Source organism: Numida meleagris, chromosome Z, assembly GCF_002078875.1.
Source record: "Numida meleagris isolate 19003 breed g44 Domestic line chromosome Z, NumMel1.0, whole genome shotgun sequence".
NCBI lineage: Eukaryota > Metazoa > Chordata > Aves > Galliformes > Numididae > Numida > Numida meleagris.
In genome coordinates this window covers 20,886,226-20,904,244 of record NC_034438.1, presented here as the reverse complement: position 1 = coordinate 20,904,244, position 18,019 = coordinate 20,886,226, and the positions used below count along the sequence as shown (strand labels likewise).

At 40.1% G+C, this 18,019-nt stretch overlaps 2 protein-coding genes across 9 annotated transcripts in view; one reads left to right on the top strand and one right to left on the bottom strand.

Moving 5' to 3' along the window:
- Window positions 1-2,118, bottom strand: part of LOC110389813 — a 9,982-nt gene extending 7,864 nt beyond the window's left edge. Inside the window, exon 1 of the mRNA XM_021380773.1 lies at window positions 333-2,118. Coding sequence (XP_021236448.1) covers window positions 977-1,810 — 834 coding nt within the window. The 5' untranslated portion in view covers window positions 1,811-2,118 and the 3' untranslated portion in view covers window positions 333-976. The remainder of the gene's footprint in view (window positions 1-332) is intronic.
- Window positions 1-18,019, top strand: part of ADAMTS6 (ADAM metallopeptidase with thrombospondin type 1 motif 6) — a 175,254-nt gene that overhangs the window by 301 nt on the left and 156,934 nt on the right. For 6 of the 8 annotated variants that reach the window (XM_021380771.1, XM_021380768.1, XM_021380770.1 and 3 more), the window contains exons 1-4: window positions 7-360; window positions 4,554-4,921; window positions 5,666-6,030; window positions 13,436-13,604. In XM_021380771.1, coding sequence (XP_021236446.1) covers window positions 4,825-4,921; window positions 5,666-6,030; window positions 13,436-13,604 — 631 coding nt within the window. In that variant the 5' untranslated portion in view covers window positions 7-360; window positions 4,554-4,824. Of the gene's footprint in view, window positions 1-6; window positions 361-4,553; window positions 4,922-5,665; window positions 6,031-13,435; window positions 13,605-18,019 lie in introns of those variants that run through there. The other 2 variants (XM_021380766.1, XM_021380767.1) reach the window with 2 other exon arrangements.

Here is an 18,019-nt window from a genome sequence, read left to right as displayed (position 1 = left end):
CCTCCCCACTCAGATGATATTCACATGGTATTTCGCACAGAGGCGGCTGCTCGAGAGGAGGGCACCCACCCCCACCTCAATATAAGCCTGTTTTTCCTTCCTTTCTCCCCCCCTTTCTCGTTGGAAAGACAAAATGTGCACGGTGATAGGTGGGGTGAACTGATGGCATCCTCCCTGTTACCCCGCCGGTCCGTTTCTTAAGAGCCCCTTTTGGGGAGGCGACAGAACGTGATTCTGTGGGCGCAGATACCCCGATGGTGGCTTGCTCAGAGGGGAAAAGCAGAGAGGGAAGCGGGATCCGTCCTGTGCAATCTCTATTGTTTGAAACTTACTTTGTATCAGAAAGTGAAGATGAGCACGGTAAGGAAGATTTCACGCTATTCGATGAACTTTTGCTTTTCTCGTGTCCCGAGCGGCGCTGCGTCCAGGGCTCAGGCGCGGGGGGAGCCGACTCGCACCAGGCGAGGTGGATTGGAGCGATTTCAGAGAGAAACCTCTGAGAATGGGGGAAGGGGGTGCGAGGGCTTTTCGACCGAGAACAGCCGCGATTTACACAGCACGGTCTGGAGCAGTGCAACTTTGCTTGAGATTGTTCTGGCTTTAGTACGAGATCGTTTGTTACGAAGAAGCGGAGAGAAGGGGAAAAAAAGATTCAGCCCCCACCCGCAGGCGCAGCAGCCCCCGGGCCGCGCTCCCCGCGGCTGGCGGCAGCCGTCCCGCAGCCCGCCGAGTGCTGGCCGGGCTCGTCAGGAAGATGGAAGCGTGTGGTTTTGATTTACTCCGGGCCGCCGGGGACTCGCCAGACTCTTAACCCCGCGGAGCCGCGTTGCTGTCGGTGTGTGTCTGTTTGCGGGATGTGGTGCGGCGGGGGGAGGTGAGTGGGCTCCGGCCGTGGGTCGGCGGGTTCCGTGCTCGAGGGTTTCTCTCGTTGTGCGAGAGGGCAGAGCGCGAGTGAGAGGCAGTCAGTCTCTTGTTTTTATTTGGGCTGCCGGTGCAACGCATCGGGCCGGGCGCCAAGTGTCTGGGTCACACGCGTTTTATCCAAATAGATCCAGCGCTGCTGTCTGGAATCGGGCTCCCGAAAGTTAACTTTAGGACCGGCTCCGCCGCAGCAGCTAGGCTCTTCCCCTTCGCTCTCCCTGGGGAGGACGATTTTTTTTTTTTTTAATATTCTTTTCTGCCCCCCTCCTGAGTCCTCTCTGAGGGATGTCTGGGAGTTCAGCCCCCCTCGGCGCTGCTGTTTCCCGCTGGTTTTTTTTTTTTTTTTTTCTCCGAGGAGTCGGTGTGTGCGGCCGTTGTCCCTGTTCATGCAACACGCGTGTATACGTGTGGGGCTGTGGTACAGACAGCCCTCGAGCCCGATGGTGCTTTTTTCTTTTTTCCTCGGCTTATTTCCTTTCTCCTTTCCCCGCGGCACCACGGTGACAACGAGGCACCCCGCGCCCCACCTCGGGGGCTTCGGGCCGCGCTCTGTGCTGTGAGAAACGGGCAGGAGGAGCCGTCCTTCCCTTTGTACGTCCCTTCCGCAGCCCCTTCCCCCCGAGGTCTTGCGTGCCGCTATTCGCGCCCCAGAGCTCCCGGGGACACGGCTAATCCCGGCTTTTGAAGCCGCGGAACGCTTCGCGCGGCCGGCCCCGGTACCTGTAATTGAATTGGTGTGACTGACTGCTGCCCGCCCTCCCCATCGCCCTGGCAACCGCTCGTAGCCCGGCGGGACGGCCGCCTTCGGCCGCGCCTCGGCTCGGGCTCCCGGGCCCGGAGGGGTGGCTGGCACGGCGCGGCCCTGGCGCAGGGAGGGGGCCGCGGCCATCCCCGCTCCGCCCGCCGCGCCCCTCGGCCTGCGGGCCGCACCACGAAGTGAAGTCGTTCCCCCCACACCCCCTCCCCCCTCACACCCCCTCCACTTTGCTTCTGTAATCCGGCGCCGTTGTTTCGGAGCTCCAGTGCTGTCGGAAGAGCTCGTGGGGGCGGCTGCCGGCGGGGCTGGGGCTGTGTGAGGGGAGAGCCCTCGGCCGCTTCGCTGTTGAGATTCGGGAGCGGCCGTGAGGCGGTGCTCTGCTGCCCCCCGGGTGGCTGTTCCTCGGCCCTTTGTCCGGTCCCGCGGACGCTTCAGGTGCCCGAGGCAGCTCACGCCCTTCACTTAGATGGAGTCACCAATGTGACTGGTATGACACGGCCACTTTGGCTGGCCAGAATCCGGGAGTACATCTTCAGCTGCAAAGTCCTCGTGTGCGTGTGTGCATGTTCATGGCCTTTCTTCTCCTTTTTGGATTTGTGCTGAGTTTCAGTGAGTAGGAGCCTCAAGGCTCGGTGACAAGACTGCCGCTCTGTCACAGGTGCCTCCACAGACATCCTGGTGTGCAGCACCACTTGTGTCACCAGCATTTTGAAACACATCTTACAGTTCTTCCTGACAGAACTGTTACTGTTAAGCAGGAACAGTAGTTTGAAGTAAATGTTGCAGAACCATAGGTGCGCTTACCATGGATGGACGCGTAGTGCAGCCATGAGGCAAAGGAAATGCTTCTTATTGTAAGCTTAATGCTGACAAAATGAATCAGCTTGGCCCCAGTACGAGTGGAATGTGAATGTACATTGCATAAGTAGGAAGGAGTATACTGCAAGTAGAAAGGAAAAGGGTACAGAGTCTGGATGCTTCATAGTGTTAGTGCTCTATCTGGAGTTAATTGAGTGCCTTATCATTTATATCTATTACAATTTCTTAATCCAGACCATTGATGCAACTGCATCTGTTGCATTTGTACCAGTGCATGAACTGGCTATAATGCTTTTGGAAAGGAGGCTGGAAGTTTCAGCAGAACTTTCAGTAAGCTTGATGTGACATGAGATTTTCTTTGTGAGGAACAAGGCTTAGAATGAGGCTCAGACCCCTGAAAAGATATTGGGTGGAGGTGACGCTTGGATGTTGCCAAGGTTTAACATGGACCAGTGGTGTCTAGATAATGGGCACCAGTTTGCTTCCGGTGTTCAGAGCTACCAAGCTCCGTAGGCATTGCAGTTTCAGGTGATCTTAGTGCTAGGGTAATTCATTATCAGCCTAACAGTCTGAACACGAGTTCCCCATTACTATTTGTTGGCTAAGTAAAAGCTGTGAGGCAACGTTTTCTCTATATATGGCAGTAATGAGCCATTACTGGAGTAGTGTCCAGTTCTGATGTCTGTGCATGAAAAAAGCTGCTGACAAATTGGAAAAGATTCAGAAGAAAGCTGCAGAATTAATTAGGCATCTGAAAACTGTATTGGCAGAGTGAGGTAAACTGAATAGGTTGAGCTGCTTTCCAGGGAGTGTGAAGAGGTGACTGTATCAGACTATAACTATCCATGCAAGGAATAGAAAGCTCACTGGCAGTCAGAAGAAAGCTCATTAGCAGTCATGTAAAGCAAGATTCAGTGGAATTCGAAGCTGGATGTTCTTATATTGGAAGTAAGGTATATTCTTTATTATAATACCGTAGCTGAGGAGTATGTGATTGATTATTCAGAACTTGAAAAAGGCTAAAAGCCTTAATTAAATATTAGCTCGGAAATGAAGGGATTACATGGAAGGCCAGATTAGCAATTTTACTAATACCATTTAAGGCCTTGCCATACATGAATGGCATCACTAAATCATGTTGTTTCTTCAGGAAAAAAAAAATTACTAGTCCAGAGCATGCTTGTAAAAAGTTATCTTTTATTCTCCCTACAAACCTGACTAAATCCTGAGTGCTGTCTAGAAAAAATTTTAAAAGTGGGCATAGGAATGGTCAGGTTAACTTCATTTACAGATAATAACTAGGTGCATCTACACTTGGCTAAGAACTTTACTGGACTGTTAGGTGACTGCATAGACAATTTAATCCATAGCAACAGCTAGAGCTGCTTTTCAGTATTGTTGCAAAATTTTTTAAAAGATGATGGAGGTGGGTCTCATGACCTGCAAAATGAAAAGAAGAACATATTCTACTACATCCAATTGTAGTTTTCAAATACTAAGCATTTTTGATACCAGACATTGGGAATCTTAAGATGTAAATGGTGAGGTTGTTTCTCTGATGCTAGAAATGTGCAGTTTTCCCTTTTTAGTGAATGAAAATTCTGCCTGCATAAGCAGAACCAGGGCCCAAGTAATAACAAAATACATGCTGCAGAAAGATCAGATATCTGTACTCTGGATTCTTTCCCAGGTTCTTCCTTTGTCTCCCAGTGTATTGGGTCTAGTTATTTTCTGCTGAAGTCAATTGGTGTGGTGCATTGACTATAGGTGGAACAAGTCTGAACATAGTATAGCATTAAGAAACCTTAATTTTATAATTTCTTTCATCTGTTCATCGTGAAGCAGAATTGCGCATCTTAAGCTGTATTGAACTACTTGTTCAAGGTTAATGGTAATTCATGGTGCTTTTTTTGTTGTTTAAAATTGTGACCTTGGATCTTAAAAGTACATTTGTTGGTGTATTTTGCGTAATATATTATGGTAGCTTAATGTTTTGCAGGGTAGATCTATTTTAGTAGAAAAAATTTAACTTGACTGATTTTGTTTTGTTTTTCAGGAAAAGAAATGGAGCAAGTTCAGTAGCTATCCACTCTAACATCTTAATGATTTCTTAAGGAATCTTACAACACTTATTTTGAATTGAGAAAATGACTGCAGATATAGAAGAAAGTTGTTGGAAAAGAATACCTGTTAAAAAGTGGAACATCCAATAGTATAAAATAAATATACTTGTTATGGTGCAATTCTGGAGTGGAGTTAACCTTATAGCACACAGGTAGTCCTCCAAGGAGAGAGAGGAAAAAAAAAGCTTTCTGTTTTTCTAAATTATGGAAATTTTTTGGAAGACGTGGACATGGATTCTGAGCCTAGTCATGGTTTCATCGGCATTTCACAGTGACAGCAGGCTTTCATATAGTTCTCAAGGTAGGAGCCTGACCTTTACAGATAACAAGAATAATCAATTTTTGCATTTGTGACATTTTTTCTAAACCATGGTTATATAATTAATGAGATTGTATGGGCTCTGGTCCTGGTTTTGTCATGATTCATTACCTTGAAAGTTTGATTACACTGATTTAATTGTTGTTCTATTTTTTCTAGTTTTAACTATACAAAAACCTTGCAAATTAAATTAGTAAAATGTCATACTTTATTATAAAGACTTATCATACAGTCATTAATATGTTTTTAAACTAGGAAATAAGGATCTAAACTTTAATCCATTAGCATTTATAGATTTTTAAGGGCAAGAAGAGTCATTTATATGTGTTGCAATGTAATACTTTGCTATTATCTTGTAGGTGAATGTAATAGCTTTTGTCTTTGAATGATATCATTAGAAAGAGTAGTCTTTCTAGGTTGAGTTTAGCCCCAGGTTTTCCTTTTTTGTGTGAATATGAATAGATGCGTTGTTAAAAATGTTTTTTTTTCTTGTGGTATCTGATTATTCCAAAACAGAACACGTTTTGTTTATGTAGATAGAAAGAAAAGAGCTTTTTTTTTGTTTAGTAAAGCTCTGCACCTTGTGTTTACCTGAAAATGACTTTTACTCATGAAGATGATGGGAGTTAGTCAGTTATGGTTTATGTTTACTACTTGTTGTTTCCTGTTATATTTCCTTCTCTTCTATGCGCACTCCCTGGACTGTCTTACATTGTGATTACAAAGAGGAATTCCTGTCTTACCTTGAACACTACCAACTAACAATCCCAATAAGAGTTGATCAAAATGGAGCCTTCCTCAGCTTTACTGTGAAAAATGTTAAACCCTCAAGAAGGAGGAGGAGCACAGACCCTTATGACCAAGAGCTGGCAGCATCTAAATTATTTTTTAAACTTTCTGCCTATGGCAAGCACTTTCATTTAAACCTGACTCTCAACACAGATTTGGTGTCCAGACATTTTACAGTGGAATACTGGGGGAAAGATGGTCCTCAGTGGAAGCACGATTTTTTAGACCACTGTCATTACACAGGATATTTGCAAGACCAACACACTACAACTAAAGTGGCCTTAAGCAACTGCAATGGTCTGGTGAGTGCACATTACGTATTTTAGAATAATTGTTTGTTTGTCCCTTTTAAAATACAGAAGTACGTACTTGGTGTATCTTTCAGTTTTTTTGAGTCCCTGTGAGAAGCAAACAGAAGGTGCAGCAGCCCCCTAAAACCTGATCTGGGTCCTGGGGAAAAGTAGTAATCAGTTTCTCAAGCTTAACTGTAAGTTCTAGTACCCAATTTTGTAGTCCTTCAGCAGACAACACTTTGAGCGTTTACAGTGTCTGCAGTGGGGCTGCAATATTAGGTCTGTTGTGAGATCATTACAGGTTATGAAAATGTTGCAAACTTGGGGAGGGAAGGGGTAGCAATTGTTCCTTTAGGATGCTGAATCTCTTCAGTGAAGTGTTGATTGAACCGCATGCTTCATTGCTGTTTTTGAGAATTTGGGCTTACCTATTTTGACAAAGAGGAGGAGTTTCTTGCTGTAGAAATCTCTTGATCATATGACAGTAGTATTTGCATGGGGAAAAAGCTTTTCTTCACAACAGAAATTAGTAAACAAAAGAAAAAACTAAAAACTTATTAAGCAGTAAAATACTTAAGTAGAAGAGCATTACTAGGAAATACTAAATCAAGCGCTCAGTAATGTCTTTAGTAAAAAATATGTACTGCAGTTATTCCTTCTGTTTTTATATAGTAGAACGTTGGTCGATCTTGTTAAGAGTAAGCATATCTAAATAATTGGTAAATGAGGGGAAAAAGAGAAAAGACTACAGCCTTGCTAAGCTATTTCCTTTTTAACATTTACAAGTGCTGGAGAACTATGACTTTGAGAATGCTTTTTTACAGACAAAAGCCTGCTGTTTCAGACCTAGAATAGTACTAAGGACAACACAAATAGGTGTCTGTTAAGTATCCTATCTCAGTTAACTTGGATTACTCTTGAGGAAAATAGTTAAATGGGGATTTCTAGAGATGAGTGAGCACTTTTGAAGAAGCATAGTCAAAATATAACTATTTTGAATGTGATATCACAGTTTTCTTAATGCAGCTGATAGGTCTGAATTCAGTACAATTTTTTACTTCGATTTTGTAGTTCCCATGTAATAACATTTATGACATAGTTATTTAAACTTTTATTGCTAATGTTGTAGATCATTTTGTATTTTAGTTCTTTTTAGCTAATAATACTTTGAAGAGAAATTCCCTGCTTTCAGGATTCACTTCTTTTTTTTTTTTTTTTTTAAAAAAAAAAAAAGACTGCGTGCCTTGATCTCCAGCATTTCTACCCACTGAGACACATACTGTTCGGCCTGATTGGAGCCATCTATTGGTGTCATGTTTTCCTTGTCCTCAGCTGTGCTGTTTGGCTGGAGTGAAGCTATATGTTGTTCTATGGTTCTATGTGTCACACATTAGCTATGTTTGAAAGTTAGCTTCATTGTGGAATGCTTTTTAGTTATCATCTTCAGTGCCTTTAGCTATCATGAACTTTTAAGTGTTTTGTCTTGGTATACCTGCTTTGTATTAAGGCAGACTCAGATCTTCGGGCACACCGTGAGTAGGACTGTTGAGTCATTCATTGTCATGCTTCTTCACTGCAAATGTCAGGTGTCTACTGCATCTGCTAGAAAGGTCAGGTCGTATGCAGTTGCTGTAAGGCTTTCTTTCAAAGGAGCAGGGATCCCTCAAACAGGTGTGGTTGGCTGGGCTCAGTATAATCTTCTACTGTAAGAAGCTCCTCTGTCATTGTGTTGACAGTGTGTTCCACAGCATTGCGTATAGGAGTTACCACTAAATTCAGGTAAATCCATCAGTTATTTTTAAATTATTCCTTCTGGCAAATATCTTGTTATAAAGCTGCTGGTTAGAACATCTTTAATAAAGCTATTAGCACTTTAAACATTAAGTATACTATTGTTTGTTTTAGAGTTAATGATAGTTGAGAGAATGTTGTGTTCAAGGCATTTGTTGCATTTTTTTAGTCTTATTTCTGATATGTAAGAGAGTGACAGTCATATTCTGCGTAGTGTTTGATTAAGTCTGTCCAAAAGGCAGTAATTTTAAGTTACTCATAACTCTAAAACAAGTAATAGTCTTAAATGATGATGTGCTTCTTATAGGCACAATTTAAGTATTCTGTTTATTTCACTTCCTTGTTAGGTTTCAGAATTTCCACAGGAGTCAAATTTCAGGGTGAGCAGGTGAGACCGTGTTTTAATTAACATGTTACATGACTTTGTAGAACACCAGTGCAAGCAGGGGTTTCTCTCTGTTAGTATCATAGAACTGACCAGCCATTAGTTAACTTCCCCATCACTGTTTCCTGTTTCAGCTTTTCTTCCCCAGAACTACAGGCTACTACCGAAGTTTCACTGCAGCAGTTTGCAACTGCTGAGCCCTGATTATACTAAGGGTTGTCTGAAGTTTTGAGGAATGCTGTGTAATCCAGTGAGCGGTTGTGAGAAAATTGAAGGTCTTGTCCATCTGGCTTGTTGGCTCCTGAACTCATATTTACTACAGCAAATGTTACATGTGCGGCTTTGGTCAATTCATGAAAGACTCTACAAAGAGTGGTGTGTTAAGGCATTTGGGTCTTGGGTGTAAGGTGGGTATAAGGTGATGGGGCTGAGACAGTAGTAGCTGAGGAATTGCCTAAGCTGAGTATGTCATTGTAAAGGAAGCGAAATAAGAAGGTGTTCTAGAATGGCTGAATAGAGAAGAATTTCACCTTATGGGAAAGAGCTTTGCCTGATCTAAGGGGAGCAAGTCTTGAAGAAAGGTTTTGGATCAAGTAACAGTGAAGTTGAGCAGAAATGAAACTTGTACTTTTCCTCCCTGCCTCTATCTGCTGTCAGGTGTCAAAGCCTGTAACTCACTGCTCAGACAAGTTTTCCACAGCAGTGGCTTTTCCCTTTTTGAGCTGACAAGCCCAGCGAAGTACTTCAAAATGTTTAGAATGTGCTGATTGTTAAGAAAGTGAATTCGAGATTAAATATCTTTTTGTATCTACAGTATTTCCAAGGAAATATTTTATGTAAGGAGCCAAATTTTTCAATGGCACGTAAAGTTCCATGCACAGAGTAATATTTGTGGTAGGTAGCACAGACGTCTCTATCCAAGTAGATAAGAGAAAGAAAGGCCAAGAACTGTTTAAAAGTGTGAAGACTTCATGTTAATTTATTTCAGAATCAATGTATTTATAAATATATTCATATTTTTAAATAAGCTTGTTTGGAAGCTGATTCTACTGTGAGCAAAGCATCTAATTTTGTAGATCATAAATTGCATGTAGTGATATTAATCATATGTAAATGTATAATTTACAAAATAATATAAAAGATCAGAAGTATCAAAAAAGATTATTGTTCTAGGCTGCTGTCTTTTGAGTTCTCTTTGATACAGATCTGTATTTGCCTAGTTTGAAAATGTCTTGCTAGGTCCCGTGATGTATTGTCCCAGGCCGGATTGCTGTTTCATCCTTGAGAACATGCTAAGCTAGTGCAGCCTGTTTCTGTTGATGTAAAGCTACACTGAAGCTGTAGAGCCAGCTGCAGAGATACTGAACAACACCGATAGATTTTTAGAAGTTTCCTTCTATATGTTAAAAATAGATAAAACATAATGTCTGGAAAGGTTAAAAGCAGGCAGAAATGGGAAAACAGTAGCACTTCAAATGCGGAAGAAGCATTTATCTTCTGTAATTAGATTTCTAACTGATGTTAACTGTTAGTTCTGTAGCTGACGGACATCCCCGGTCTGAAGTGAGGTGAGGCCCCAGCTAGGCAGTCTGAGACAAACAGATTACATTTTACAACTTCAGGGGAACTCCACATGGATTCGTGGATTTGTCTGAGCATGTCAAACTGCTGGATCCAGACCTTATAGATGTTAGCAGGAGTTGGCAGTCTGTGGTGGGGTTGGGTAACATAGGACCTCAAACAATCTGTTTTAGATAATAGTCTTGAGAATGCTTCTTTCAATAACTTACTTGCGGCATTCAGATTATTTCTTAAATTCATGGTATTTTATCACAACCTTTTTATGGTCATTCCTGTGTCTTAATGATATTTCTTACATTTTGAAGTAGAAGTTTATTTCACAAACTGTTTTAATTGCTATGGCGAAAAAAAAAACAACAAACAAAAACAAGCAAAAAAACCCCAACCCTGCCAACACATTTAATTCCATTTAATGCTTCATAAGTCATTATTTCAATCTCTCTTTTCAACTGAAATACTGTTTTGCTCAAACAAGAGATAATAAGCCAAAAAGGAGTTTTAGAATGTTGTTTTAGATAGAGTAGCGTAACTCCCTCTATTTATTAATATTGCTTTATGGATTGCATATAGAGTGGAAATGTCTCTAGCCATATGATTTTTCTAAACTCAAAATAAATACTGGCATTTACTGGAATGGGTATTTCTTACGTGCAGGTTTACGAATGTTTCTTAAAATTCATGCACATGAAACTGATGCAAATGGTGTTGTTGAGTTAATGTTGGAACAACAGTTGGCTAGCAAAGAAAAGTCATGTATGTCATGTATGCAGGGCTTATGTGCTATATGCAGGGCAAGTGATTTTCCAGCGTTGATCATGTCGCATAGCTAGGTGCAGCAACAGACTGCATGTATATTGTGACTACCTGGTGGCAGGTGTTAATTAAAATTTATTTGCAATTCCTTGAGTAAACTAACATTTGTATTTTTTTTTTTTTAAATCCAGAATAATGTTTGGACGGATGAGATGAGATACTGATGTGACATAGGAAGTATGGGTGATACTCACCTAGCCTGTTTTGCTGCTTGTACCTAAAGGAACTGCTGTTTGTAGTATTGCATATCTTCGTAGTAGATTTTGCTTCACTTGCACACAATTTGCTTGGAAAATTAGTACTGCTATTAGTGTTGTTTATGTCATCTGAAATTACTTGTGCTGTCTTTTGTAGTCTCACCACTTTAAAACTTGTTTACCTAGCCAGACTTGCATACAGTTTGAGACCCCTCTGTTGCTGAGACAGGGCCACAGCTTGGATGGTACCTATGTCTCCTCAAACCTGGCACAAAGCACGCAGCCTGATGGTGTTGGCTAGAACGACTGCAGGACTCTATTTTCTGATGGGAATATAATACTAGAGCTTATGATGGCTCAGGATTCATTTGAACGCAGATTTCTGACAGGCAGGCTGGATGCAGTCCAGATTGTCAAAGTTCTTTCTGCACATCTGGCAAACCTAGTTACATTTTGGTTTATATTTTCAAGGTTGTTTAAGCAGCCATTAAGTGACCTATTTTTTTAGTAACATCGTAGATTTCAAATATTGAGGCATTATGAGAAAATTTAGTGTCCAGGTGTATACAGGCCCTGATGTTACTTCACAAGTAAATACTTCATAATGAAAAATACCGCTGAAAAGGATCACTTACTGCTGGATACCCTCTTCAAGCAATTAGAAGAGAAGAAGGTTATAAGGAATAGTCAACATAGATTCACCAAGGGGAAATCATGCTTGACCAAACTGGTAGCCTTCTTTGATGTCATCGCTGACTGGGTAGATGGGAGAGCAGTGGATGTTGCGTACCTTGACTTCAGCAAGGCATTTGACACTGTCTCCCACAGCATCAGTGTTATGAAACTTAGAAAGTGTGGGATAGATGAGTGGATGGTGAGGTGCATTGAGAACTGGCTAACTGGGAGAGCTCTGAGTATTGTGATTAGTGGTGCAGAGCCTGGTTGGAGGTCTATAACTAGTGTTGTTCCCCAGGGGTCAGTGCTGGGTTCTGTTTTGTTCAGCATCTTCATCAGCAACCTGGATGAAGGGATAGCAGTAGTTCGGGATAGTTTGGTGATGATACAAATCTAGGAGTGGCTGACACACCAGAAGGCTGTGCTGCCATTCAGCAAGACCTGCACGGGTGTTGGGCAGGGAGGAGTCTGATCAGGTTTAGCAGGAGCGAGTGTAGCGTCTTGCACCTGGGGAGGAATAACCACATGCATCAGTACAGGTTAGGGGCTGACCTGCTGGAGAGGAGCCCTGCAGAGAAGGACCTGGGGGTCCTGGTGAACAACAGGTTGACCACGAGCCAGCAGTGTGCCCTGGTAGCCAAGAAGGCTGGTGGTATCCTGGGGTGCATTAAAAAGAGTGTGGCTAGCAGGTTAGGGGTGGTGATCCTCCCCCTCTCCTCTTCCCTGGTGAGGCTGCACCTGGAGTACTGTGTCCAGTTCTGGGCCTTCGGGCTGAAAAAAGACAGGGGTCTTCTAGAAGGAGTCCAGTGGAGGGGAGGGCCAAAAAGATGACTGAGGGCATGGAGCATCTCCCGCATGAGGAAAGGCTGAGTAACCTGGGTTTGTTCGGCCTGGGGAAAATAAGTCTGACGAGGTATCTCATTAATGTTTATGTATATCTAAAGGGAGGTAGGAGGCAAATGGAGGAGGGCAGGCTCTTCCCAGTGGTGTGTAGCAATAGAACAAGGAGTAATAGCGTAAAACTTGAACACTGGAAGTTCCATATGTACATGCAGAAGAACTTTATGGTAAGGGTGACAGAGAGCTGGAGCAGGTTTCTCAGAGAGGTTGTGGAGTCTCCCTCTATGGAGATATTCAGGACCTGTCTGGACACTTACCTGTGTGACCTATTGTAGGGTACCTGCTTTAGCAGGGGGCTGGACTCATTGATTTCTTGAGGTCCCTTTCAACCTCTGCAATTCTGTAATTCTGGGAACAGTCTTCACAGTGGCTTTAATGGTATCTCCATCAATTTGCGATTGATCAAATCAGAATATGAATGCAGAATTTTGTGTTTCCACTGATACTACTGACCAATAGTTATTTCTTCTAGAGTAGAAAGGTTTAACATTCAGAATTTCCTAGGTAGAATTACTGAAATTTTTATAGAGTATAAATGTGGGAGTTTCTGTCTGGCTTATTCTTCAATATTTCTATATCCTATATGATCCCAAAGCTGGATTTTCTGCTACAGTTTAGTTTTAATCACTGAAGATTCTGGAAGTTAATTAGTTGGCTTGAAATCTTCCTTTTTCTCCATAAACCACTTTCCTGTTTGGAAGAAACTGAGTTCATAAATACGAAAGTAATGAGAATAGAATATCTACCATTCTGCCCTGCAGTGTGAAGGGAAAGAAGTTCATTTGTATATCCTGTCCCGAGATTATCTCTTGCTTTGTTACCACACTCACTAAAAAGAGATAGGGAAGAATTCCAGAAGTAAGACAATGATATTTTATTCTTTCTGTATTGTGTTGCTTATAGGCATTTATGCCTGCCTCCCACTGAAGACACTGGAAGATAACCAAATTGTGCATTTTATGTTGACTTATTTCTTAACAGAAATATATGATAGTCAAATGCTACTTAATTTTAAGCTTTTTAATATAAATTTATGTTGTTTTTTGCAAATTTTTATTTTCTTCTTCTTAAGCATGGAGTTATTGCTACAGAAGATGAAGAATATTTTATTGAGCCTTTAAAGAATATAACAGCTAATTCAAGTAACTTCAGTTATGAGAATGGTCATCCCCATGTCATATACAAAAAATCTACCATGCGCCAGCAACTTCTGTATGATCATAGTCATTGTGGAGTCTCAGGTAAATTAATATGAGTATCATCTGTGTTTTCATAGCTTTTAAAATGTATTAAGTTATATTTTTAAGTCTTTCATGGTTCACAGGTAAGGAATTACAGAGAATGTAGCAATAAGAAACCTCCTTTTGGGTGATATGATGTGCCCTAATGTGTCATAAAGTAGCTTCACATCAAGATTCATGTCAAGACTATAGTGTCATTTTACAAATGACACTTCATTGGGAGTAAGTCTTGTCTTATTTCCTTGTGTACAGTGCTGTTGATGAGCACTGGCTTCCTCAAAATGCACTTCTCAGCTGGAAGGCGTGACTTCACTGACTATGTATTATAGCTTAATGTTTAGCATGTGTTTCATCTTATTTGAGGGAACTCTGTGTGTAGTGAATATATTACAATTATTAGTACACCTGAAACTGGAGTCTATATCTTTCTCATTTTCAGGGGCTTATGGTTTAGAGGTTTTAAACCCTTTGCGTTTGTGTCAGTGGGTTTATGTTATTCCATAGTAGTTGAGTATGTGTTGTACAGGTGCCTAACAGGAAGGATTGTATAATTTTGATTGAAGGGTATTTTTCTTGCAAAGCACAGTTTTAACATCTACAAAAATAACTCTTTAAGTACTCTTAATTTTGAACTGGTTTGCTTAAATTTTAACGGAAGCTAATTTCTTGAGAACAGCTCGGAGTGAATGATAAGTTGCTTTCAATTTACAGCACTAAGATGGTATTTTTTTACATAACAGAAAAATATTCTAACCTTGTTGTTTATGGTTTTTTTTTTGTTGTTGTTTTTAAAGTACTGTCCTGGCAGTAGTATCTGATGAGATTGAGTGCATAGGACAAACTGGCAAATTCCTTAAAAAATGAAAAGAGTATAACTGTTTTTCGATGCAACTTCTTTCAGCTTCTTTTGTAAATTGTAACCTAACTGGTTGGCTAAACTGACAGCACATGTTGTCTGAAAAGGCTCATGTTTGTGGAAGTTTCCTGATTAGTCCAGCTAACTGTTGAGCGCATGTCAAACTTTGTATGCAGCTTCTGTTTTAGTTTAGGAAGCATTATTTCATGTACATGCTTTATTACAAAACAATTCTAACGACTACTTCATGCTGACTGTAAAATAAGAACACTAATGTATGTGGATACTCGAGTTTATGCATTTTACAGTAGACATCTGTGAAGCATCCATCTTTTCATTTCATTTTGTAGGGAATGCTGTCACACAAGCCTGTTGGAATAAGTGGAAGAATTGCAAAATGTACTACAGTGCATCTTTTGCCATTAGAATATATTTAGAAAAATAAACTATATTGGCACCAGTCAGATCTCACCTTCTGTTAATGCTTAGGAGGTCATTTCTCCTCGAAGTGAAGGTGAAGCAGTGGCAGGTAGTTTGGTTATGCTTCGTCCAACTGCTCTGACAGTACGTACTGTAAGGATCATAGGTTGATCAGAGCTTTGCATGAGGTTTTTGTTCTAAAACATTTAGTAATCCGTAGCGTCTGTACCTATTTTTTTTAATTCATATTTGATGCTACCATTATCCTTGGAAGCTTTTCTGCTTTTCCTGAGTTTTCATATTTGTCCCATCCTGAAACCCTTGAACACTGAAATACAGAATCTCTTCTTCTTGCAATTCTGACACTACTGTCGTGGTCATTCACTCCACTTCTTTCTCTTCGTGCTGTTCTGTATACTGTTTTAACTCAGTGAAAATTTCTGACAAGCTTTGTTCTCCCCCAGTGCTGCAAGATCTTACTTTTTCAGATGACATGCTATTTTAATGTTGTCTGTCTGGCTACCAAACCTTTTAAACTAACTTTCCAAGCACTGTTTAAGCCCTTTTTCCCTTAGGGACATGGTATTACAAGCATCCCCAGGATACCTAAGAAACAAAATAGAATATTATTTTCCAGTTTCCCAGCTTTCAGACATTAGGACTAAAGACAGGTAATAACTTCTGGAAGTTGGGAACTCTCCAATTCTTTGTTTAAAAAAAAAATAAAAAAAATGCAGTTTTAACAAAACTATAACTGCATCTTTGGCAGAATACCATATATTTTATCTGCAAAACTGGTTCTAGCTTTACCTTCAGAATGCTATTGCCAGTACAGGTTGCTGGGAGGAATATGCTTGTGTATAAGTGCCATTATTCACATTCTGTTCCGTCAGGTTTCTACTACTGTAATCTAGAACTAAGTTTATCATGTATCTGTTCTGTATTGGGGAAGTGGTGAAGATACTCTGTTGAGAGAGACAAGGAGAGTATTATTTCTGATCTTTCAAAGAAAAATTACAATAATATAAAGTGACACAGAGAGTTTGGTGAAAGGATGATCAGAATTTGCTGAGATAATGAAGTGATGGACTGCTTCATAGTATGTGATAGAATTACAGTGACTCGTATGAAAGAGGAGCTGGGAAGATTAGGGTAAAAATACTTCTCTATTTTACAGGTACTTTATTTCCAGAGAAGAATATGGGATAGAATTGTGGCTGATTTATGTAACTTAAATTTGATTTTTAAACAGTTAGAGATGTGAAAGTTTAAAAAAAAATGTTAAATAACATTTCACGTATATATCATCAACAAGTTAACTTTTTTATTAAATACAGTTGAACTCATTAAGGCCTTGCTAAGAAATTGATTATATTCCACTTGCTTCAGAGGGATTTGAGGCCACTGGTTTATCTTGCAGAATGCTTTGCAGGATCAGCTTGTGGAAGATTATTATTATTATTATTTTAATTCTTCCATCCAAAGTAGTATTGTCATCTGGTTGGTTTTCCAAAGAAAAGGTATCTTAAAGCTGTAGATATATATAGGTACAGGTATAACGCCAAGTGGTATTTGTTTTATAGCTTTGAATTATAGTGTAAATATAAATATTTAGATTACATGCTCAAGTTATTCGTTATTATTTTTGCAATTAAAAATACATTATGAACTGTTCTGTTATATTCTTACTTGCCTGCATAGCTTATTGAAATATTTATTTTGCCTGATACCTAGTAGCGTGCAGTATGTTGAAGCTGCAAAAATACTTGTAATTCTTTTTTTTTCTTTCTTTCTTTTTTTTTTTTTTTTGCATTTGCACAATTCTGAGAAACAGCTTTTCTGCAGATTAGCTGTGCACTTCCAATTTTGTCAGGAGTTGAAATTCTGTTTTCTTGGAAGTACAAATAAAATTTCTTTACCTGTTTTGGCTACCAGAGTTTAAAAGACAAAACACAAAACAAAACAACCAGAAGAAAATGTTGTGTATATACAGACTGGATATGATTGAGAAACAATAAAAATTGACATGTGAAACCTGCAAAGTGGCAGATTATTTAGGGATGGTACTACTACATGCTGCCTCATGTCATGATTTTATTCATGCCAAATGCTACGGTCAGCATATTCTAAAATGAAAAAATGCTTGTATATGCATTAAATGAGGTTGCTCACTATTAAGAAAAAGCAGTATGTAATTTTTCACTTACGTAAGATGCAGCTGTGAGAATATTCAAGTAGTTTGCTGTTGTATTTTTAGATCATCTTTGGTTTGTTCTTGTGTGTTGTATTCTTTCGTCTCTCCTCTCCCATCAAGCACCTTTGAAGGACCGACTTAAAACTTAGGTACCGTTATTGTGTACTCTGTCTACACCCATCTCTTTCCATGTGCATCTGGATTTCTTTTCAGTTGCAGTTTACAATCTTAATTTCCTGCTTTTGTACTCATTACTTTGGGGTTAATTACATTGCTTTTCTGATTCCTCCTCTTCCCCCACCCTTGTTTTATTTTACTTCCCAGTAGATACGCTGGGTCTTGATGTAAGTTTTTTATCTATTAATAATGATGTGATTTAACACAAAAATATTTTTGTCAAAATATTTTCCATCAGAGTTTGCAATTTTTTTTTTAAAGAAAGTTTAGTCAGCATTGTTCAGTGTTTTAAACTAAAATAGCATGAAAACTGATAGATTCTGGAGTGTGAGTACTCAGGATTGTTTCCAACTTTCCCATTGCTTTGAGATCAACTGAAGCCTAAGATTCTCACCTGATACGAGAAAAGGAGAAATGTTTGTTTTCTTGAGGTGTTCTGAGACCTCTTGAAAGATGGTATCAGGATGAGTCCAGAAGAATTGTTCTTTTTATGTGAAAGTTTTCTGAGTAATTTGGTTTTCAAATGTTCAGAACAGATTTGCATCTTTGAGTGAAAAATTATGAATCAACGTGCAAGCAATATTGATTTTATAAAGTACTCAGCGTTTTTATGAGCATCAGAAACCCCCAGGTAGCACCATTTACTCTTTGAAAATGAGGAGTAGATTTTTAAAAAATTTACTACAGAAGTTGCCAGATAAAATTGTAAATATTTTTAAATCACTACTGAAGTGAGATGAAAATCTTTAAACAATTCAATCAACTTTG